A 23,612-nucleotide genomic window follows, 5' to 3' on the forward strand; every position below is an offset into this window, starting at 1 on the left:
CTTTAACTAACCAGCAGGACCCACTTTCTGTTGTGTACAGGAACAGACAACGTTCATCTGTGTGTGCATTGCGGAGTTTCTGTCTCTGTACGAGACGGAACGTTTGATTCAAGAGCTGGCCAAGTGTCGGATCGACACGCACAATATTATCGTGAACCAGTTGGTTTTTCCTGAAGCGGAGCGGCCCTGCAAAATGTGTGAGGCCCGACACAAGATTCAGTCCAAGTACCTGGACCAGGTGTGTAAGATTTCAGTTTTCTTTTGTGATTGACTAATTTAGTTTAGACTTTAGATTTATCATAAGTTGAGTTAAATTCTTTAACCTCTATTCTCTTCCTGTTTTCATATACTTTCAACTTTCCCAGATGGAGGATTTATACGAAGATTTCCACATAGTAAAGTTGCCCCTGCTGCCCCACGAGGTTCGAGGAGCGGATAAGGTCAACACTTTCTCCAAGCAGTTGCTGGAACCCCACAGCCCCCCCAAGAAGTGACTTAGACGATAACCACAACACAGATCCAACCCACCATCACATTTCTCCTACTGTTCTCTGATGCATATTTCTGATATTCTTCATCGTTCTGGTCAACTTCACATATAGAAACACCCTATGAATGTTTGATTTCTGACTGGGGATAGTCTACCTTTCCTCCTCATACGTCTCTGTGCTCTCGCTCTGTTTTTTTTTTGGGTCATATAATTTATATCATTATTTTATCTGTAAGGAATGTGGGCCCAGAGTTAGGCAGTGCTCAATTAGAAACATAAAAGTGATGGTATGTTGCTTTGTGGTGATGGTGTTTGTGTAGGCGCATAAGAAAACCATTCCTGGTCCAAATTGATATCAGCACTGGAATGTACATCTGGACTCTGGTTTATCCGGTTTTGCCCTCCGTTAAACAGGTTTTGGACCAGTGTAAATTGGCGACTGGTTCAGCTTAACCTGACATGTTCAGATATTGATATTTTCATAGTCTAGCCTTTATTGTTTTGGTTCCTGCATCGGTCAGAATTGCTGTTAGGTATAGAAAGATACATTGTATTCAAGAGATGTCATGAAAAAATATGACATTTGGTCAGCCTCAATTTGCAGTGAACACAACTGTAATTACTCTGTACAAAGATTGTGATTCAGTTAATCTAATTTCTACTGTTAGTTAGTGATGTATTTATATACACTTGATAATGATTAACAAATTATGTTCAGATCTTGAATTACATTTTATTTAAAGGAACTTGTTTATCAGCACGGCACATACAATATGGAAACTTGTTTCAGTCTCTCTCTTCTTACCTTTGGTATTCCTCCTGCTGTCTTTTGGTTTGTCCGCATGAGTCAGGAAACCTACTTGCAAAGACACTGCAGCCTGTCAGCCAACACTATACAACACTACTTGAATGTTTTCCTGCTTTTATTATCCTGTGCTTTTTTTCTTGGTAACTAAAAACTATGAGCAAAAGAACATCAAAAACCAGACAAATATCAGACTGAGGGATTTGCATCTTTTTCTTAAGTTTTCTTAATTGGTGAAAACAAGCTTCTTATTTCTCCTATAACTTGTTAATGCCTTTTTCAAATTTGGCTTCTTTTTGTGGAAGCACATTGTGTTTTCGAAGCAAAACTTTATTGAATAAAACTTATTCCCATCTACTGCAGCAATGCCAGAGGTGTTTGCAGTCAGTTGTCCTGAAATATATGATGTGCATATTTCCACGTTAATCCAAAATATTTTTGTAATGTGTATAAAGAACAATTGGATTCTAAATTATTTAACACGTGCTTGATTTTACTAAAGAAGCTTACACACAGTTCGTTTCACTTCAGAATATATTTTTAAACCTTAAATATTATGGACATAAAACAATCTGTAATGACAGGGTGAGTGAATTGTGAGTTTTTTTATATTTTGGGGTGACTTTTTTTAATTGCCATTTTGGACACTTTTACTTATTTTGCTCAAATCTAAAGTGACCAGAACCTCAGTTGATTTTAACTGTTCCAAATAAGAACCCCTACAAAACCTAAAGGATGAACAATCGTCAAAAGGTTGCACGTGTGATCAAACCAGCTTTCTGCTCATAAGCAAATAACTTCAAAGTCTTACCTACCTGCAGTATAGCGAGATAAATCCATATTCTTTACGAATGTATTGCCATATTGGAGTCTGTCTGGAATTCCTGGCTGTCGTTCTCTATTCATCATTGGCGTGAATCGCAGTGGGATTCTTTGCTAACGAGCTCTGCTGTCCTCGCTGCGCGGATTTGTCCCGGGGCGTCCCGACCACTCCACGCATCACCGGCGGCGTGCAATGGACCTTAAACAGATGAAAGAGGACTGCGCAATTGCCGTCTTTATGCAATAAAGACAAAAGAATACAGAGGCGCGTTTTCTTCAGTCTGATTTTCCCAGGGTAGGTGTTTTTTTAATCATTCTTTGAATAAATGCTTTAAGTCTTGCCTAGAGTATTTAACATTTGCCGTATAACGTTATTGTCCAGGAAAAGATTCAGTAAGAGCTTTTTGTAAAAGGTTGTCACATACCGTTATTTAATGGATTTAGCATAATGCAACAGATTTGAGAGTAATTTAGGCTACATAGACTGAATATAATATAAAATAAGTAATATCTAGAAAAGGGGACCTCTTACACAATCCAATATGCTTCTATTGAGTTTTACTAGTATTTTTTATTAACAAAGTGAATTGCCCAGAAGACATCCAAACCAGTATACCTTTGATATAGTCTGGGAGGGTTGGGGAGATTATTTCTGAATTTGAAGGGATACTTCAATTTAAAGAATCTGTCATAATTTACTCACCTTCGAGTTGTTCCAAGCTTGTTTGGTTATAAGCATTCTGCCAAATAACTTTCGCTGTGTTCATCAGAACAAAGAAACTTAATTTAATTGTAATTGTAAAACTGGGGTTCATTGGATTTTGGAAAACTATACATCTTTCTGTCCAGCATGTTTATAGGAATCGCATACCCCACCCGCATTCACTAACTGTCGATATTTTAGTTGACCAAGTGTTGGCTCAAGGGATAAAAAGGCGCATCTTGTGTCTGGGGTTATGTCTCGTTTTATGCTGACTTCGGCCAAATGCATAGCCTAAAGCCTGTGATGGAATATCAAATAACTGCACCTACAAATCTCTCAAGTCTATTGTAGTTGTTAAAAAATTTAAGTACCCGTGAATCGGAAGTTGAGATCGTTTTACTTCCGTATTCTGACACATTTCAGAGTGAAAATGAATTTCAAAGGATACAATTCGCGGGCGTGGCTTGCGTTTCTCACTGCGAATTGATTGGATGTGTACATTTTCAGATTTTAACTCAAGGTTACGAGGGTACATGAATTTAAAAAAGAAAATGACCCAAATTAATAAGATATTTACAATAAACGCTGCAATATTTCATGGAAAAAAAAGAATTGGCATTTTTAATTTCACTGGGACTTTAAATGTTAAAATCTTTTTTCTCTTAAATCTATCAAATACAAGTTAGAAATGTGCATTTATGATAATACAATTTATTAATTGTGTATGAATTTCTGATGGATTACGCATTTTATAAATATGCTGGTTATAATGTAGGCCTATGTCTCTTTTGTTGCTTTAATACACTGTGACATTTAATTTGAAAGGAGCATCAATGTTGCGTGATGACGGTCACTTACACTGCCAGAGTTGCCAATGCGCGTTTCTGCGGCTTCTCCAAACTCCTACTGGCGTGGAAGGGAAGCATCTATAAAGTCCTTTACAAAGAGTGTCTGGCCTTCTTCGCCATGTACACGGCAATCAGCATCACGTACAGGTGCGTGACTTTTTATGTCGTCCTGACCGTGAAATGTTTAGACGTTTTCCTTTTTATGTTTCATTTTCTCTCCAGATTTCTTCTTGTGGATGATCAGAAGAGATATTTTGAAAGGCTTTCCATATACTGCAACAACTATGCCAGTCTTATCCCAATGTCTTTTGTATTAGGTACGAACACTCTGAGACAATTAACAACAAAACCACTAATTTTGATTGTATGTGTGTTGAATGTTGTATGACTGTTATGCTCCGTTTCCAACCAAAACTATTATGACGTAATACATTTTATACAATTCCGATTGATTTTGCTTGCAGGTTTTTACGTGACGTTAATAGTCAACCGATGGTGGAATCAGTACACCTCCATCCCGCTGCCGGACAGGATCATGTGTACGCTCTCGGGGGGAGTGCAGGGCGGGGACGAGCGCGGCAGATTGCTGCGACGCACGCTGATGCGCTACACGAGTTTGTCTGCGATCCTGATCCTGCGCTCCGTCAGCACAGCCGTGTTCAAGAGATTCCCCACTATGGATCATGTGGTTGAAGCAGGTAACGCGCGTTTACAAGGTGCTTGATGTATAACGGAGTAGGCTACTAAGTAACTAATTACTTTAATTACATTTATGATTACTTTAAGTTACATACTATGAAGTTACATTTCAGCTCACATATGAAATGAAGATCGGAAAATGACGTATGTCAGACGGCTTGGGCGTAGTATCCGTTCACCCCTCCCCTTCAACTGTCAGTCTGCTGCCAGTTCCATTTTTTTATACATCCGATCAGATCGCAAACAATAAAGCTACGGCCACTATTTTTCACATTTTAAATTCCAGTTTACTCGGAAATGCGTCAAAATACCGAAACAAATTTTGACCGAAAAATGTAAAAAAACATTATTTTTGTATATATATATAAACTTTAAAAAAATCCTGAACTTTTTCGGCAGCTGGGGCAGACTTATAACGTTAAAAAACAGTTTCCCTGTAAAATGTTTCAACCATATTTAAAAAAATAAATGGAAAATCTGTTAAAAAAGGAAATTCAGTAGAATTACAGTTTTTTGACATCATACGTGGATTTTTGCAGTGAAGATTATAATTTTTTTGGGCTATACCAAGCCATAATATAGCATATTCAGTCATGCCTTTCTATTTCTAGGTTTTATGACAAGAGAGGAGCGTAAGAAGTTTGAGAGTTTGCACTCGCGCTATAATAAGTATTGGGTCCCTTGTGTGTGGTTCATTAATCTGGCCGCAGTCGCTCGCTGTGAGGGCAGAATTAAAGATGCTAATACTTACAAGCTCCTCCTTGAGGTAATTCACACTCCAATATACACAATATATTATTTTTTATCATGGTTTTATGGGTTTATCATGATAATATCAGTGACAGAAATGACAGTCTGTTACTCTAACAGGAGCTGAACGATTTCCGAGGGAAGTGCAGCATGCTTTTTCACTATGACATGATCAGTGTACCACTGGTCTACACACAGGTCTGATACTGATCATCTGTTTGATAAACATATATTTGATGGAACATGAACTCATATTTTTAAGCCCTTATGTGCTTGTTTCCCACCACAGGTTGTGACTCTGGCAGTGTACAGTTTCTTCCTCGTGTGTTTGATTGGTCGTCAGTTTCTGGACCCTATTCAGGGTTATCCAGGTCATGACCTTGACCTTTATGTTCCCGTCTTTACGCTTCTGCAGTTCTTCTTCTATGCTGGCTGGCTGAAGGTCAGCCCCCACCAAAGTGCTAATTTTCATTAGATGTTCCTTTGTCCATTGTGTACCCCCCCCCCCACACACACACACATTGTTTCTTTTATTTGTTTATGTGCAAACACACCAGGTTGCAGAGCAGCTCATAAATCCATTTGGAGAGGATGACGATGATTTTGAGACCAACTGGCTGATTGATCGAAACTTCCAGGTGCTGTTTGTCATTCATTCGTACATTTTTATTTAGTCCTCATTGATTTATTACACTGTTCAAAGAATCAGACATTTTCTGTAAACTGGGCGTCAGAAATAAACGGTAATATAACGGGACTTCCCTGTAATGTTAGACTTTCCCCTGGTATTCTTGTAAATTTAAGGTCTTTTCAAAGAATTTTATGGTTTTTTGCCGTATATAAAAAAATATGTTTTTGGGGGTTTGAAGGTGTCTATGATGGCAGTAGATGAGATGTATGGAGATCTGCCAATGATGGAGAGGGATCGATACTGGAATGACTCGAACCCTCGTCCGCCCTACACAGCTGCTACACTGTTCGTGCTGCGCAAACCCTCTTTCCAGGGCTCCACCTTTGATATGGCGTCAGTGCTTACCATCTTTACCAATTTCCAATTTACTTTTTCATTTCCCAAAAATAGTGTTTTGTCCTTTTGTATAAAGTAGATTTTTATATTATTTAGGAAATGATGTTCCTCCTCACACAAGAATGTCATTGCCAAAAGAAAACCTCAAATGTACCATATTTGTGTTTCACAGAGAAGAAAAACAACTATTTGGTGGGAATTACAGATAATGAGAGGGTTAACATTCAGGGTTAAGTATCACTTTATATGTCCATGGATTCAACAGTGGACCATTCTGGTACTTTGCGAACAATCCTTTCAGAATACTATGATTTGGGACATACTAATTCTATTTTCGAATACAATAAAGGACGGTTAGTATGTGAATTGGGATGCAGCACATATGTAAAAAAAAAAAGATTAGTGTAAAAAAGTTTAAACTCTCCAAAATTTCAAACCCTTCAGAATTCCTAAAGAAGAGATGCATTTCCAACCTCTGGAGGAGATCGCAGAGAACCTGGAGGAATCTGTGAAACGAAATCGCAACCTTGCTCTTTTCAACCGGCTGCTCAGCTCTGCCCCCTCTCCCACAGGCTTCATGGGCGGAGCTTTGCGGCGCACCTCCGCCCAGCTCCAAAGATTGACACGTCCTCTCAGCCAGTATCCTTCCTTCTCTGATGAAGAGGCAGAGAGAGAGGAGAGCATGACGAGAAGTGTAGGAACGGTTGGTTCGACACCTTCCGTACTCGGATTAGACACCACCCAGAGCACCATCTGCAGCTGTGGAGGAATTATTAACACCCACCAGCCACTCTCGGTTGTGGAGTTCAACAAGCAAGATGAAGAGGAGACAGAGCAGAGCTGCTTTAAGATTAATGAAGAAGAGAACAATGGTGCAATGATTTCAGAGAAAGAATCACTTGTGCCAAAAATACCACCACCTACATTGCAGACATCAACAGCGAGGAACCAGCAAAGACAGCATCAGCCGCCCACAACAGACCCAGAAAGTCTTCTCGCTCTGGACCAAGGGAAGCCTCATCTCTCCACTTCAGATCCCAACAACCGCTCTGTGCCTGACTTTTTCTCCTTTCAGCTTGTTAATGACCAGGCAAAGGTTATGATACCAAATGCAAAAACAGAATCTGGTGTGTCTTTACTTACTCTTCCGTCACTTGAGGTGTTGGCAATATCTGACGATTTTGAGAGAGAGCGGATGGTGGCAGATTGAAAATGATCACCTTTCAATGATCAAACTCAATGGGTAAATGTGAGCTGTTTTGAACTCCAAAATTTATCAGATTATTTGAAAATAACTATTTTTTAATAATCTTAAAATGAAAATAGAGTTAAAAACAACAGGATGTCAGTAATCAGTACTGAATGTTTAGTTTTGTATATTCTTGCACTTTTTCCAGATAAAATAGACTAACACGTGCAGCTGAATTCGTTTTAAATATGGAATTATTATTTTGAAATATAACAATAAGATAATAATAGGCAAATGTAACAAATAAGATGTAATGTTCTGATCAATAATAACAATTCTCACATCTTTACCAATCTTGACTTTAAATTGTACACAACCTCTACGTGGCAGTATTGCGTCATTCTAAGACTTGGTACTCTGTGGACCTGCTATATGAATAGAAAGAATTATACTGTAAACAGCATTATTTTTAAACATATGCACTTGGTATTAAACAGTGATCATATGTACTTCATAATGTGTCATTTATTAAAGCTTAAACTGTCAAATGTGTTTTAATGAATTGTCCAGTTGTTAAACCGAGACTGCACAGATTCTTATAATATGGAGTCTGGTGTGGAGAACTTGTCAGGACAAACCATCTTTTGTGAGAAAATACGGTACCGGGGGCAGACAAAAATGCATGTTGTGTTTTTATTCAGCACATTCAGCAAGAAACAAACACCCGGGACAATCTGAAATCTAACCATAGTAGAAAACAACAAAAGACTAACAGCACTGTTTCTTTTTAAGTGACACTGTCATATTGTTTGTTTGCAATGAAAAAGGCCTTTGTTTCCTTTGTTTTATCTATTGACAGTAATGCACTATAATATACATAATTATATCTTCAGACCTTACATAATGAAGTGTTATGTTTTACATTAGATGAGCTATTTCTATGTACATACACCACGGGTCCCCTTACATGGAATTCACCATGTTGTTTCTACAGACTAAATGGACAAACTGCTCGACAAAGCGCGTTTCATAAATACGTTCTCCTTCGGCAAAAAAGCGAAAACGTGACGACATTGTGTGTGTCAGCCATGTGTAATTCTGTGTAGTGCTTCGAAAGGGAGCAGGTAAAGTGAGCCGTTGGTTGCAATTCTCAACCTCACCACTAGAAGCCGCTAAATTTTGTACATCAAACACCATCAAAGCTATGGTTGGCAGCTTCTAACGCTATCAACAGCATAGATGCATCTAATTTACAAACCATCCAAAAAACCATGGCAGAACGAATCAACCCAGTGTTTACTTGTCTTTATGAAATTGGCGCTATTAAAATGTATTGCACAGATTGTTGACATTAAAATCTGTGCATTATTATAAATATCATAATTCTACTTTCATATTCTTGGTTAAAATGTAATATTAAAATAAGTAACATATGAAAATAAACAACCAGGGTTCACCTTTGGTGTCCACGTGAGAGCAAATTTATTGCATTAAAAGCAAATAGTATATTACTTGAGAACAAACTTGGAAACAAATATTGTCAATCGTACTTTCAAATATTTCCAAACCAGTCCAACGTATGTTTAACAAAGATTTATGTTTTAGGAAAACAACCTTGCATTCATTAAAACAATCTAACATTTCAAACGAACACACCAATGAACCGCCAATGAACACACATGATTTAAATTGTAAACAGACACTGGAGGGTTCAACTGAGACTTTGGCATATAAATCCCCATTTCCTGCTCTTTAGTTTCATGCTGTGTTTTCCTGCCCATTCTCATTATGACAATATAGTTCAGTATAATAGCAGCCATCACGCTGAGGAAAATTCTTTCAATCCCTGAGGGGCATAATTTACTGAAAAGTGATACGACATCAGATTAATTAGGGACACATACCTGATTCTTACTCGTTTCATACTATATATATGGGAGATCACTTGTGAAAGAGTCGTTCTTTCTGTGTTTATGTGTGAGAATGTTTGCCTTAAGCATGAATGTTCGCTGAATGAGGATCTTTAACATCCGCAGCCACTCTGGCCATCAGGGGGCGTGTCTTGCAGACTCTGGCCTTTGTGGTTGTTTAACATGTTTGGGTCTACATCCAAGCTTTCGTTCATCTTGTCACAGATGATGTCAACCAATCGCTCAAACACTTGCTTTACATTGATGTTGTCCTTTGCGCTTGCCTCGAAAAACTGAAAGCCTGCATACACAAAAGAGAGTCTTCGTTGCATTTAAAAAGAAGGAAAAAAGTTTCAAATGTAACATTAAATTGGGCAATAAAGTAGTAGATTACGCTACTACAACTTGAGCAACACATTTGCTTCTTGTGAAAAGCCTGTATTTTATTTTTGCCCAATAAGGTTATGTAGTAAAGAGAGAAAACAGAGGGAGATGTGGCATGCAAAGGGTCCACGCTTAACACTGCCCAATACTAAATGAAGGCAAAATAACATAAATGCATAAAACATTCAACCTAAACACAGTTTAAACTATATCATGAGATCAAAAATCTGACCTTCTCTAATATGCGTGTTGTGCATGAGCCAGACATACTGTACCGGATGTTTACTAAAGAAAACCTCCGACATGACTCATGCAACCAGTTTAACTCGGTGGGAAATGGACCAATACAATTTTATCTTGTGTAAACTTTGACGGTTGTGACAAGGTATTCTCAGATCTCCATCTATCCAAAAAGCCTTTTCTAGATGGCTTATGTGCGCGAGATTAATAGGCTATTTTCATTGGGACATGCCTAGTTCATCAGCCAGTCTCTGTCCGTCTTCTGTGGCCACCAGTCTGTCATCCTCTAAATCACATTTGTTTCCGACCAGAATCACCTGTGCATTGTCCCACGAATATGTTTTAATCTGTGTTGCCCTGGAAACACAAACATACACATGCTTTTATTTATTTTCAATTGAATAAACGTCTTGAACGTTATCATAACACCATTATGGTGCATGTGGGTACTTTTCTATATGGTTGACAATCCAGAACTATCCATATTAAAATACATACAGCCGAGGAAAAAGTTAAGAGACCATTTCAAATTGTTTTATTGTTTAGGTAAAATGGTCAAATTTGACTTACAATATTTCTCCCAAATTTCAAACAAAAACAAAACGTTTCTATTTGCAGAACACGGAGAAGTTTCAACTCACCAGTCTTGCACAGCGTAGAAAGACTCTTGGTTAGTGATGTCGTACATTAGCAGGAAGCCCATTGCTCCTCTGTAATATGCTGTAGTTATGGTGCGGTACCTCTCCTGTCCTGCCGTGTCCTGATCAACATGCAAACCCTCATAAAATCTCTCATACACTCTTGTGAAAGTATGATGTCTTAAAAAATGCACAGCAGAAATCTTGTGGTTTGCTTATGGTTTATATTTAGCATAATCATACTGCTCCGTGCAACAAATTTGTAATGAAATTGAAATGAAACATTGAAACAACAAATTATTCTAAAAAAGTGAGCTTTTGAAAAACAAGATTAAGAGATTAAAGGTATCTTGTTTAGCACAATTGGATAAAAACAGCAAAAATCATAGCAATAACATAGTGAATATTTATAAAAACAAATATATTTTGGCCTCTACGTGTAAATAAAAGAAAAACGAATAATTTATACACAAACATGAAAAAAACCACAGTCAGAAGTTTAGAGGTTAAGAGCCATGTTAAAATGGTAACTAGGCAACGTTTGATTAGTTTCCATGATACTGAAAAGCCTTGACTTCATTGAGAATGCTGTGACCTCACCTACAGAGGTTACCATGGTAACTCTTGGTTTGGGCAGCTGCTAGAGGGTTGTATATATTTGTGTGAATTGTGTATTCTGAATTCAAGCTAATGGGTGATCGGCTTGAATAGACAAAAGCTTCAACCCCTTCTTTCAACAAAGATAAGATGTACCATCTGCCACACACACAAATGCACACCGCTGATGACTGGTTTAACAACAAAGAGAAGTGAATCATACCATCTACAAACACTATAGTCCAGCTGATCTCATCTGGTTTTGTTTCAGCACCCGGATTGGTAATCGACATTACATTTGACCCAACAAAACACTGCATTAATATCATCAATATTCTCATAAACTATCATTGAAAGATTACGACACACCTTTATAGATATTTTCTTCATTTATTAAAAGTTGATGAGCTATCAAAAACTATGCATGGGTACGGTTGCTTTGTATTATTTAATATTTGCATTGTTTCCCATGCATTGTTGCATAATGTCCATTACACTATACAAACAAACTACCAGATGTAATCTGCCGGTCTTACATCCCGAAAATACTACGGTCTTGAAAGTCAGCAAACGTAACTGATTATACTGCTATGACTAATTATATGTATGTGTGTAATATTTACTCTAAGGACATTTGTCTTTCGGTTTAAATGATGACCTCCTCCCTTATGTAAACCAGAAATATAACAATGAAATTAAATTCCTATAGATTGCTAAGAAAGAAACAAACAGCATTAGTTTTCATCACAGCACACAGTCTTATAGCAGTGCAACAAGTGTAGCGGACATGGCTGATCATTAACTAAACATCTCCACCGCTGAGAGGAAAGCCTGCCGTAACTCTCCATGTCCTCCGCACCCACTAAATACACACAGCATGGCTTGGCCCACATCCTGGGCTTTTGACAACAGGGGAAGGTCTTTACTGAAACCAAATGTATACATATCCTTTCAGGAAGAGCTGTCAATCATTCTGGAAAGCAATCAGAAGTAGTTATGTATAATGGAATGGCCTTTTACTATAGGATTCAACATCTAGCCACAACCTGAATAAAATTAGATTTTTAAAGGGATATTTCACACAAAAATTTCATATTTTCTTTCCACCCTCATATCATTCAAAACCAGTATGTGACTTTTTTTTCTGTGGAACAAAAAAAGATATTTTGAGACATGTTTGGTGTCCATACAATGGAAGTCAACATTTTTCAAAATATCTTCTTTTGGGTTCTCCAGATTTGGAATGACAGGAGCGGGAATAAATTAGAAAATAATTTTTGGGTGAACTATCCCTTTAAAAGTGTGTGGACTGCATCTTTTTGACTTAAGCAACTCTTTGGCAATTGCCCAGAATACCTTTTTTACAGAAAATATTAAAATCCAGTTTATTATTGATATAATCTTGACAAAATTGCTTCTATCATGACTTTTTGCACACAGAGTTGCTCACAGTTGATTGGAGGAAATGCTGCTCAACACCTCAGAGGCATTTTCACCAGCTACCCTTCATCAGCACTTCCTCTGCTGAAGAAGGTTGCGGTTGTGAACTGATGCACAACAATAAAGACTCAAACAAGACTAAAACTTATTAACATTTAACATATGTACTTTTATAACGATACACACAGTTCCAGGAAACACACCGGATCATAAATATGTATTTGACAATGTTGAGCAGCTGATATTCCGACCCCATTTCTGATTCAGTATTGAATTTGAAGGATTCAACAGAAACACACACACAATAAAGCAGAACACAGCCGGAAAACACCCACAAGATGCACTGCCGTCTACAAGATCGAAAAGCACAACCAATTGGATTTAATAGCTTTTATGTCTCGTTTTTCAAATGGAAGTTCTTTACAAATGGATTTGGCTGTCTGTGTGTGCGTGTGTACTCCACAAATAATGCAGCACATTAACTCAGGGGGCCATCTGGATTGGGTAGATCTGGTGATTTCGTAACATTAGTCATCATTGTTGACACTTACACACCACCACCCAGATTATCTTGATCACAGTCTTGCTAAATCATACAGACACATCAACTTCATCAATCAAATGAAAAACATGTTAAATAAATAGATCCTAAACTGAGGGATTTGTTTAATATGAACACTTGGTTCAATAGCACTATTTTTTAACAGATATCTGTGCTAAAATATTAAAATTTAAAAAGGAAAACAAAAGCATGCCGCTTTATCACATCCTGTTACTTAAATAAACAAATACTTTCACAAATAACCACCTTTTAGGCCTAGTCCACACGGGTACACGGGTATTTTTATAAACTGACATTTTCCTTCTTCGTTTAAAAAAAACCTTCTACACGAAACGCTATAAAGCGATGTCAAAATCATGCCAAACGAACAGGTGCCAAATAACCCTAACCATAAAGCAGTGTTGGCCAGTGAGAAGCCTGAACTCTGATGTCAAACAAAGGAGATAGCGGCATGCATTCCAACATCATATCTCCGGTTTCACCTTCTAGACAACAACAATGAAACCAGAGTTTCTAAAAATCTTCACCACGGCCGGAGTTTTAAAAAAAGTTCGGTATCAGTGAACGGGAACTGCGTTTGCGTGTGGACGAGCCACATAGAAAAAGCTGCGGTTTTGAAAAACGCGTCTTCGTGTTAACATGGCCTTATAAAGTGTAAACTATCCCTTTTCCAATTTTTGCACTCACCCAAATCTGCAGTTTTACACGTTTTTCATTACGGTAAACCGTTTTGACTTTGAAGTCAATGCCGACCGTGCTGACGAAGGCTGGCGTAAAAGAGTCATCGGCGTACCGGAACAGGAAACTGGTTTTCCCCACACTGCTGTTCCCAATGATGAGGAGCTTGAACATGTAGTCAAAATTCTGATCAGCCACATCCTTCTGGACCTGCGTCTGACGTGTATCGTTGGCAGATGCCATCTAGAGGGATAGAGGGAAAAAGACAAATTAAGTCAGCAGACATGGTGCCATTAGCTCCAAATTCATATGTTCAATTGGCAGGAAATTTGCATAATAGTTAAAGGGATAGTTCACCGTAAAATGAAAATTCTGTCATCATTTACTCAACCTCAAGTTATTTCACACCTTATAAACGTCTTTGTTCTGTTGAACAAAAAAGAACATATTTGGAAAGTGTGGCAATGTGGGAAACCAAACAGTTCTGTAGCATCATTGACTCTACCATAGTAGTAGTAGTAGTTTTTTCTTACTATGGTGTCCAATAGTGCCCCAGAACTGTTTGATTATAAACATTCTTCCAAATAGCCTTTTTTGTGTTCAGACGAACAATTACATTTATACAGGTTTGAAGTGACAGAATTTTCTTTTTTGGGTGAACCATTCCTTTAAGGCTCAAGTCCAAGCTGTACTTCTTTTTCCTAGCACCTGTAATCAGTCAAGTAGTCCTCCAGCACCGTCCACTATAACAGCTGACTGGGAGATCTTTTATTGACTAAAATGCCATTACAGCACTAAACATTCTGGCCTGGAAAACTATACTAAAATGTAAAGCACATCAGAATACCCAGAAATACCAGAAAAATCTTGTCTTTGGTTACTCAGCGTATCGTTCCTAACCCATACACTCTGCGAACATACCACAATTGAAGTAAATATTTGGGTAGTGGACAAATAAACCGTACCCTTTGAACACAAACTTGTTACTAATATATTCATTTATAATTACTACAAATAATTTTCTCCAAAAATGTTGTTTCGATAAAAATAATTAACACGTTGAGCTTCGATGTCAAATGCATTTGTAACTGAATGTGACAAGCTGGTCTGAATGAGGAATGGTCTTTCCTTTTATTCTGTTAATAATAAAAGGTTATCCTATCAAAGATAGGTTTGGGTTTTGACATGTGATTAAACATGTGGGAGAAGCTTAAGCTTCATGCATTTTTTTTAAATAAAAAAACTGTTTACAAAAGAAAGACTGGATCTACACTCCTATATTTACACCTGCAAATGGCACCTGAGGGAGTTACCAGGATATGACACACCTTACACACTTACACGTTTGAACGAACACAGTGATGTTATACCACAGTCTAAAAAGGACAAATTTAAGGAAAATAAGATCGACACATAAATGCCGGTTTCCACAACACCACGAACTACACATGCATCCGTCAAACACAATAACTCCATCTCGTGTCAGACGCAGATAACATTTCACATGGTCATGTTATCAACAACAGAACTCAAAATACTCATAGTACCAGCTGTGAATCCTCAAAGCATGCTTCCATATGGACACCTTCCCGAAATATCACCCTACCGTAAACGACAACACAAAAATGCGTATTCTTAGGGAACAAACAAGCACAGGCTTCGACTAACCTTGCTCAGCTATTCTTGTAGCTTTTTTGATAAAGTTGCCCTGTTCCTCAGCTTGTTCGGGACATCCAGTTCTCGGGTGCGCGGTGTCCTCGGCGATCAACTTTCACTTTTCCCGCAAAAGATAATGGAAAAGGTGCACGCGCATTATCTGTTTAAAACCCGACCATTGCCTTCACATGGGCGTTGCAACATCAGAGCTTAAATGCCTTCGCCTGTCGCGACCTGCTGGCTCTCCACCAGTTTTATTATGCTGACGGATGGTTGAAACTGTTTTCAGATCAGCCAGCGGCCCTGGCGAGTTTCCAGCATGCACTTACTGTAACCAATCAACAGGTCCGTTGTTTGTCAGCATTGGCTGCTATTTACATACGGTTCATTTTGCAATACGGGTACCTTTTTCGATTTACTGAAAATACTAAATATCACCTTTTTAATATTTTGTTTACAAAATTTCTTTATGTAGTGTGGTTTGGGGCTTATTCCAGTAGGATGTAATGGCGTTGTATAGGTTCTTATCCGCATCCAGTAGAGACTCACAGAGATCATTAGCTTCCATTAAAAATAGGCCTCTTTCCTATTATAACCGTTAAATTCATTAGTTTCTGCGATGGTTTCTATAACGACTAACAAGTGTTTAAGTCTTAATGAATAGCTGATGCAAGCTAGGGTAGGCCCTATGGGTTTCGGTTGATGTTAACATGTATTTGCATAACTCTCCACACCCTGCTTGCTCATAAACAACAAGCTTTCAAATCCTATAAAAACTCTAACGTACAACAACAGTGAATAAGTTGTTTACGTTCATTTTTAGTCTAATGTTATATATGTGCTTTGTAGTGTTATATGTCGTAGTGAATAAAAATCAAATATAGGGGATAAAATATTAGGTAATTAGCATTAGGGGGCGTGGTCTTGGAGAGAGCTTAGGGGGCGTAGCCCACACAAAAGAGTGGTTTATTTCACCATTAAGGCCATGAGTATTAAAACAGACAGCAGTCCAAAACAAACTAACAAACATTTGAGAAAGCAAGGCATGAATATCCTTATATAATTATCAAAATTTAGGCACAGCTATAGAATACACAAACAGGTCACTGAAAAGCTTACAAAAATACGCCAGTGTTTTTTAAACAAAGATTATGGTTAAACATCAAAAAATATTTTAGCAAAGACTATGGTACAAACATAACAAAATATAAAAGTGTTCTCAATAAATACATTTCCAGTAAAAAACAAAACAAAATATCTTAAAGAGGATAACAAACATTTAAGCAATTCAAACACAAAACTGAGCAGAACTGTCAGGTTAACTTTAGCAAAACCAGCTGTCTCTCTAGTACGTTCAGCTTTTGTTTAATTTAGCTGACCATTTGTGACCTGATGTGTGTGTTTGGCCGGATCATTGGCCTCCCACAGCTTCTGAAACTCCAGCAGATAGGGCCGCACAAGCTCGGGTTCCTCTGTTACCATGATGTTCTCTTTGTTGCTCTGGACTGCTGTTACTGTCCAGTTGAGGGAGCCGGTGATCAGCTTCTTGCCATCAACTATGGCAAATTTGTGATGCATATGAACGGCGTTGCTCATCTCATGCCTCACACAGATACCTGTAGCAGATTTTTAAGGATAAAACCGTTTAAATTATTTTAACCTAATACATAAGGACTTCAGTTTTATAGTCAGCTGTAAGCCGGGTTTAATAGCCTACAGAAGAATATACAACACTGTGTACCGAAATAACTAAGCCAGACAGAACATGTGCAAGCTGTGCCGTTTTTTAATCTAGCTATGAATTACATGGCTTTCACTGCCTGTACAGTTATGCAAGTTTTGCTAATAAGTCATTTTAGGTTGCATGCCACAAAGCCATCAAGATACAGAAAGTGGACAAACAATTCACATTCAGCTTTTTGTCTCTCCGTATGTTTAATGACATAACACACCTGCCCTGCGGAGGGTGCCGATCTGAGATCCAGTGATGGTCATGTAGTCTCTGTCTGTAACCACTCGTACAGTTACTCCGCGTTCATGCAGGAGAAGAATCATTCTGGACAGCTCCATATGTGAGAAGGAAAATACACACAGGTTCAGTGATGCACGTGCAGAGAGGAGATGCCTGAGAAGCCTGGAAAAAGATGTCTCGTTGCCATGGGGGAGGGGACATGTGCTAGGGTGGGGAGAGGGGCGGAGACTTGATGTAAACAAAAGGCATGTGCAAAGCGTCATAGCTAAATCACATTTGATATTATGGCAGGTTCAATCATCACATTCACAGTACAATCAAGTGCAGTGCATTGTGGGATATTATTAAATTGAGGTTAGTGTAAAGTTATCACAAGTTGGCCAATCAGACACAGACGCAAACTTTACCAGGGCAAGCTTCTATTGGGTGTGAACAGATGCTCAAGGCAGGTTTGGGTTGAAGGGAAGAACAGGACTTCTTTCAGGGGCCCACGGACCCTCAGACGTCGCATCAGCCAGTCAAACCACTCGACCCCCAATACAAGAGCTACGGCTCCAAGACCAAACACTTTCAACAGCTCTTTAAATGATATCTGAGAATACACACAGACAAAAATGAAACTTCTCATATTCTTGATTCTGAAATAATTAAAATTTATGTCAAAATGTATGTTATTTAGTTATTTAATTGGTAATGATAAGGGTTTAAAATTAACTCACACAATTAGCATAACGTTACTTATGATTCATAAATTATGTGCACTTTGCAGGGAAAGTTCGTGTAAACAACGCGCAGATTTTGCGCATATAATAAACCCACGAGTCATGATACAGTGTATTTAAACACAGCTTAACTGCGCAGTATCTGCGCATATTAACAGCACGCGGTGAAAAGGGTGAAGGATGAGGATGAAACATAGCAGGATGCTGAAGGTAAATTCAAAATATATTTGGTAAATTGGCTGGTTAGTAAAAAAGCAAATGTCAAGCTCTGCATAAAACGGTGCATATATTTTGTCATAATCGCTACAACTGTCTCGTTTACAGTCTTTGCTTTCGGAAGCAGCGACCAATTAGAATATTTCATTCAATTTGTATCATCTGTGAGTTACACAGGTATGCATTTTTTCCGGAACTTTTTAATCGCACAAAACATTATTTGATATAACACTGTACCTGTTGAGACATGTTGCCAAATGCATTAACAACTAAAGTCATCTGTATAACCTGAGCGTTATCGTTCCCTTCTTCTACAAAGACGCTAAACTGGAGGGTGAGTGTGTAAGTGTCTCCCCCTACTGGTTAAGATATGTCATACAACACATTCAATGACGGACCTGAAGTGAGGTCCTAACTTCAGCCTGCAGAATTGGGCGGAGCTGTTCGCGTACTCCGCCCCAGTTGTAGCTCCGCCTCGTTCTGTGTACCTGCCTGGTTGACTGAAACAATGACAACCAGAGCAGATTTCACATTAGTTTTGTTAAGTGTTCTTTAAGCAGTGGTAAACAGTGATGTCTATTCAAATGGAATAATATGTGTGTAAATTATTAAAATAACAAGGTGGAGGGAAATATACAGTATAGATTGTCCTCAAGAAGGATCAGAGGATGAGGTTTCTACATGCACATATGTGCGTCACATTCATTTATAAACATTTATATTAGCAATACTCTGTAAATGGCACAGAAGATTTCCATGTCACCCAAAAACAGAAAAAGAGTTAAAATGGACATTTCATTTAGTTAAGCTAGTATGCTTTCAGCAGAAAAAGCTACAGCTTCGACCTCTGGCTGAAAGCCAAAGCTCTAGTCTATTAAATGACTAAGCAATGGCATTAACTTCATTAGACTTGACGCAGTATTTGTGGTCGTAGACTAGACGTGGGCCGCCCATGGGAGTGAGGCCGCCCTGACATGGGACTTTGTTACTACCCATCTGCAGAGACACAGTTAAAGTGTCCACTGGCTCTAGACTCACATTCTTCTCTGTCACCTGTCTCGCCGTGCCAAGAGCAAACATCCCAGCCTAAAAAAGGAGAAAAATGTGGTTAAGCAATAAGGTATGAGAGGCTGTGATGAATTGGAAATATAGCCAAGAATAAAGGGCGACTCTTTAAAACATCTAAAATGAGCACATTTGTTGGTGCCCATTTGAAGATTGATAGTAGATCGATCTGCTGGTTTCTCCATGCCCATATTGGGATCATAGAGGTGTCGTCTTGTTCCGTAGGAGATCATGCCCATTCCTTGTTTGTGCAGGCTGCTAAAAATTGCTTGTTTCTTTTATCAACTGTAACTATTTGCTCTTTAAATCAGTAACTTATTTGACAGAATGCCGACTTGCTTTTGGCAGTGCTGAATTTCTCTTTCTTTAATTTTAACAAACAGTGAGATTCCTGTCATTATTTACTCTTTCTCAGTGCTAAAGTCTGCATTCCCTGTGAATCTCGGAGTAAAACATGAACATTTTTATGCCACGGAAGCATGCAATACATGCATTACTACTGAAACCCTAAGGGTGACGTCCATTTCTTTACATTGCATAAATGTCACTGCATGTGGCTCATGATTTCCAAATCTGGGATCAAATCTGTATTTACTTGTGTCATGATACACGTACATGATTATATATGTGAGTCCTATGGCAGATATTTCAACTTTCAGACACTGTAGATATACACTGTTAAAGGATAAACAAGGAGAGGTAGACATACCCTGTGCCAGTTAAAGGTTGAATGATTGATCGTAGGGACTGATCCAGGCTAAAGTTTGTTGATCAGTCTAGTGGACAAAACCTGTATAAGAACATTTAAAAAAAATGAGCTGCTTTTTCTGACAGCCGAGTCATGGTAAAGGGTGTCAACCTTGACGAAACTCACTCGCACAGGAGGACGAGGACACCATCCTTCAACCCCTCCATGAAGTTGTCAGAAATTGCTCGACCTGTGACCTCATAGATCCACATCCTCAGATCATCCTCTATATGAGGGTCATACTTCTTCATAATTCTGATCCAAATGGTGTTTGAATCTATACTGTGTGCAATGTTTCTCATAATCTTTAAAATAACCATTAGTTAAAATAAGTAACTAAACTAAAGCTTAACATGTATTGATAGTACACACTAAACATTGCTGAGTTTATTGTGTTGCAGATTTTAAAGTGCACAGAATCAGTAGATGTTGTCACGTACCTTATTCCTGACTTCGGCAGAGAATCCAAATGTGGGTCCTTTGCTAAATTGGGTGCTCATGTCTGTGATATAGAGTTCAAGTCTGTAGATGCTCCTGTGAAATTCTTTATCATTACTCTGAGCTGTGGCCAAGAGGAGCCCTCCCTTTCCGTCTTTTAAATGTCCCACTTTCTGTGTGTGCTTGCTTCTAGTAGCTCATTGGCTGAGACCTAAGGCCATTTGACCCATCATGAGCACGAATGCAATCCTGTCAGCTCACAACTCTGGAGGGAAAGTTGTGTCACAATGTATATATATATATATATATATATATATATAGCAATATCCTATAAAAAGTATTAAAATATCCTATAAATGTTATACTACTTACATATTTTCCAGTTGTTTTGTATTGTTTGTGTTTGTTAGGACAATAAAAGCTTAAGATTTTTAATTTGAGTGAACAAATCTACATACTGCGAGTTGTATCAACAGATAAATAACATCGAAACAAACGAAATAACTTTGTTTGTTTATGCTGACAGAAGATTAACCCTTACCAAAAGTATTGTGGTGGTACTGGTACAGTGAAGGTTATAAACCATAATATTTATGTGGCACATACTGTGGCATTTAACTGATACTTCAGGCGGATTCCAATAATATATCACGGTAGTTAGCACAAATCTAAAATATGCCTGTACACCGTAAAAATACTAATACATTACACATGTTAGTAGATTAAATTCTCATTTAACCTTCCTAAGACTAAATCTATTATTCTATAATAAATTAAACATGGGGAGAGGATGGTGAATGCAGAGAGAGGCAGAACGAGAGAAAATGAGACTGATGGAATTTGAATGCTTTGGTCATGATGGTCTTACAGATGTTCTATTTGCAGACATTGTTAACTGCAAGAATCCAAAACGAATGTGAATGGAAGTGAGTACTTATTAGTGAGTTCTGTCAATGTAATCATAAGGAACAAAGAGCAAAATAAAAGACTATTATAAAATTTAGCACATTGAAAGAAATTAATTATATTTCCTTTACAAATATAAGTCATTGTAACAGAATCTAATCAAATAACGTATTTTGTATTATTATACTGATAAAAAGCTCACGATTTCCGAATTACGCTTGTTTAGACAAAAGATGGGGGTAGGGGTGTGTTTGTTTTGGTGATTTGAACATCAACTTGTCTAAGAGAAATCGGACACCCCGCCTTTAAGATCTCACCATATGATGTTTTTTTCGCTTTATTGTTGTATGTTTTTTCCTTCATTATTCAGTTAATGATTCGATTGTTTAAAAAACATTTAAAAACATAATATCTGTGTTTATGTGATGTGAGAGAACACAAAGAATCAGGCCACAGAAAAATTCACCAAAAAGGTAAAAGGTTAGCACTGTAATGACATTTCTTTTCAACAGGGGGCAGTATGTCTTTAGACTCTGACAGGGACAATCTCAATATGGGTATATAATAAACCTTTGTGAATTTTTTTCCTTCAAAGCACCCGATTAGGTCGGTTTCATTTATTGCTACATTGATAAAATTCTTGCATTAAAAAAGATGCAAGATGGAGGTTGTAAATTATGTGAATGTAGGCTACTGTAAATGATATGGTCACACAATATTAGCATCTTGTTTATTTAAAGTGTTAAGTTATGGGTGCCATTGAGCTATTTACTTGAGAGTAACTGAAAGTGTGCAGTCACTGTGCCTAAATCTCACTGTAGCCCTGCTATTTTTCTTGTGCAAAATCTCCAACAGGGGGCGCCGTCGCAACCGCTTTTCTTCTGTCCTGTACTTGGGTCACATCATGGCATCCCATAATTTGCTTTTGTTTATTGTAACAAATGACGTTTCCCAAATGTGTACAAAACTTGGAACTTTAAATACATTTTTGAGATAATAACCACCAACTGATAAAATAAAGGGAGTAGCACAGATAACCATACAAGCAACTCCATCAAATCGTTCAGAGACCCGCTGTGGCCTGTGTATACGCTCTATTACATTGACCTGTCTTTTAAGTGAATACATTGATCAACTCACTTCATTTCCTCTTTGGTTAATGACAGTTTTAAACCTTTTTCCGTGGTATAAATCAATGCAGGGTTTTATTCACACTGCATCCTGTGGCATATGGTTATAATCACCATAAGACAGGGAATAAAAGTAATAAAATATTACGTATTCATGTGGTGGTGTGGGTTTAATACAGCCTTGGAACAATAATAGATTGTTACCCAGTAGGACCACATTAAGCTTTTCCCGCTACATGTCTCATACTGTCTAGAACCTTAAGTCACCTTCTGTACATTCAAAATATTTGCAAGATGGAAACAGCACCAGAAATATAAAATCAGTGAACCATATAAAGTGATTCAATAGTGATATAGTGAAGTATGCACATGGACTGACTTTTGAATTTTATGTTTATATTATATTGGATAAAATCATTAGCAGTATTTTTATTGTTAGCATCTTTTCAAAAATAGTATTCTGTGATATATATATATATAAAATATATTTATAACTCCTTTTTTTACTTTTCCAAAATACGTGTAGAAATATTACTGTATTGCTTAAGGTGAATAAAAACCTTTGCAGTATTTGGAGTCTGAAAAAACACAGAGCATCTTTTCTGTTATTTTGTTTCTCTAGTTTTCATTTTCTGCATATAAAGTCAAACAGAAACAACATATTAATTTGAAATTTGGGAGAAATATTGTTAGTTCACAGAATGAAACAAGAATCATAATTTTACCACGTACTGTACATACCTATAAATAGTAAATTCAGATGAACACGATTTTAAAATCTCTTATTTTTTTGTGGCTGTATGTCATACACAAAACGGTTTATCGATTTGAGCAACAACACTGGTCCAGAATCATTTCTTATTTCAGTTGAACACAAATGTTAAAACAAAATACCATCAATCGAACAATTCGAACTAAATCACAATGTTAAACAGTGACAAAGTTAAAGACAAAATGATGTCAAATAATAATAAACA

General features: G+C 37.6%; 6 protein-coding genes across 8 annotated transcripts in view; 2 read left to right on the top strand and 4 right to left on the bottom strand.

Moving 5' to 3' along the window:
• Positions 1 to 1,905, top strand: part of get3 (guided entry of tail-anchored proteins factor 3, ATPase) — a 4,973-nt gene extending 3,068 nt beyond the window's left edge. The window contains exons 6-7 of the mRNA XM_079462791.1: positions 41 to 238; positions 366 to 1,905. Of these exons, the coding sequence (XP_079318917.1) occupies positions 41 to 238; positions 366 to 494 (327 nt within the window). The 3' untranslated portion in view covers positions 495 to 1,905. The remainder of the gene's footprint in view (positions 1 to 40; positions 239 to 365) is intronic.
• The window catches only part of rad23aa (RAD23 homolog A, nucleotide excision repair protein a), a 14,131-nt gene extending 11,921 nt beyond the window's left edge, over positions 1 to 2,210 (bottom strand). The window contains exon 1 of one of the 2 annotated variants that reach the window (XM_079462789.1): positions 2,111 to 2,210. The gene's annotated coding sequence lies outside the window, so the exon portion shown is untranslated. The remainder of the gene's footprint in view (positions 1 to 2,110) is intronic. The other variant, XM_079462790.1, reaches the window with a different exon arrangement.
• Positions 2,196 to 7,932, top strand: best2 (bestrophin 2). The gene is made up of 10 exons (XM_079462774.1): positions 2,196 to 2,412; positions 3,646 to 3,815; positions 3,891 to 3,985; positions 4,133 to 4,366; positions 4,979 to 5,133; positions 5,238 to 5,315; positions 5,407 to 5,559; positions 5,675 to 5,755; positions 5,987 to 6,141; positions 6,589 to 7,932. Exons 2-10 carry the CDS (start codon positions 3,664 to 3,666, stop codon positions 7,352 to 7,354), a joined length of 1,869 nt encoding a protein of 622 aa, XP_079318900.1. The 5' UTR covers positions 2,196 to 2,412; positions 3,646 to 3,663; the 3' UTR covers positions 7,355 to 7,932.
• rab3da (RAB3D, member RAS oncogene family, a) lies at positions 7,842 to 16,059 on the bottom strand. Its single transcript, XM_079462794.1, has 5 exons — positions 15,451 to 16,059; positions 13,792 to 14,025; positions 10,509 to 10,627; positions 10,100 to 10,224; positions 7,842 to 9,544 (listed from the first exon to the last, which is right to left on the bottom strand). The coding sequence occupies exons 2-5, from the start codon at positions 14,023 to 14,025 to the stop codon at positions 9,357 to 9,359; spliced, it is 666 nt and encodes a 221-aa protein (XP_079318920.1). The 5' UTR covers positions 15,451 to 16,059; the 3' UTR covers positions 7,842 to 9,356.
• Positions 15,999 to 20,143, bottom strand: pld6 (phospholipase D family, member 6). 2 transcript variants are annotated; one of them, XM_079462792.1, is made up of 6 exons: positions 20,123 to 20,143; positions 19,387 to 19,434; positions 18,747 to 18,848; positions 17,818 to 18,002; positions 17,391 to 17,614; positions 16,365 to 17,054 (listed from the first exon to the last, which is right to left on the bottom strand). In XM_079462792.1, the coding sequence occupies exons 2-6, from the start codon at positions 19,426 to 19,428 to the stop codon at positions 16,804 to 16,806; spliced, it is 804 nt and encodes a 267-aa protein (XP_079318918.1). In that variant the 5' UTR covers positions 19,429 to 19,434; positions 20,123 to 20,143; the 3' UTR covers positions 16,365 to 16,803. The 2 variants fall into 2 exon arrangements, with proteins under 2 accessions (XP_079318919.1, XP_079318918.1); XM_079462793.1 differs by lacking the exons at positions 18,747 to 18,848; positions 19,387 to 19,434; positions 20,123 to 20,143 and adding an exon at positions 18,586 to 18,739 and having other exon boundaries at positions 15,999 to 17,054.
• cnn1a (calponin 1, basic, smooth muscle, a) lies at positions 19,435 to 20,661 on the bottom strand (the record flags this gene model as incomplete). Its single annotated transcript, XM_079461592.1, is given in 6 exon segments — positions 19,435 to 19,478; positions 19,544 to 19,688; positions 20,123 to 20,170; positions 20,174 to 20,189; positions 20,288 to 20,438; positions 20,598 to 20,661. Coding segments are annotated over 6 exon segments (468 nt in total).
• Between the last annotated feature and the right edge of the window lie 2,951 nt (positions 20,662 to 23,612).

This window comes from Barbatula barbatula, assembly GCF_947034865.1.
Source record: "Barbatula barbatula genome assembly, chromosome: 8".
Classification (NCBI taxonomy): domain Eukaryota; kingdom Metazoa; phylum Chordata; class Actinopteri; order Cypriniformes; family Nemacheilidae; genus Barbatula; species Barbatula barbatula.

What these genes read in the sequence shown, in the direction of transcription:
- best2 (XM_079462774.1), top strand. Translation starts at nt 3,664, where the DNA reads ATGACGGTCACTTACACTGCCAGAGTTGCCAATGCGCGTTTCTGCGGC. An exon ending in CTTACAAGCTCCTCCTTGAG is followed by an intron (nt 5,134 to 5,237) that starts GTAATTCACACT and finishes TTACTCTAACAG; the next exon opens with GAGCTGAACGATTTCCGAGG. An exon ending in GGCTCCACCTTTGATATGGC is followed by an intron (nt 6,142 to 6,588) that starts GTCAGTGCTTAC and finishes CAAACCCTTCAG; the next exon opens with AATTCCTAAAGAAGAGATGC.
- pld6 (XM_079462792.1), bottom strand. Translation starts at nt 19,428, where the DNA reads ATGTTTGCTCTTGGCACGGCGAGACAGGTGACAGAGAAGAAT. An exon ending in AAGTTAGGACCTCACTTCAG is followed by an intron (nt 18,003 to 18,746) that starts GTCCGTCATTGA and finishes GTGTATTCTCAG; the next exon opens with ATATCATTTAAAGAGCTGTT. An exon ending in CCCAATAGAAGCTTGCCCTG is followed by an intron (nt 17,615 to 17,817) that starts GTAAAGTTTGCG and finishes TCCCCACCCTAG; the next exon opens with CACATGTCCCCTCCCCCATG.
- rab3da (XM_079462794.1), bottom strand. Translation starts at nt 14,025, where the DNA reads ATGGCATCTGCCAACGATACACGTCAGACGCAGGTCCAGAAGGATGTG. An exon ending in TTCTACGCTGTGCAAGACTG is followed by an intron (nt 10,225 to 10,508) that starts GTGAGTTGAAAC and finishes TTGTGTTTCCAG; the next exon opens with GGCAACACAGATTAAAACAT. An exon ending in GAGACTGGCTGATGAACTAG is followed by an intron (nt 9,545 to 10,099) that starts GCATGTCCCAAT and finishes TTGTGTATGCAG; the next exon opens with GCTTTCAGTTTTTCGAGGCA.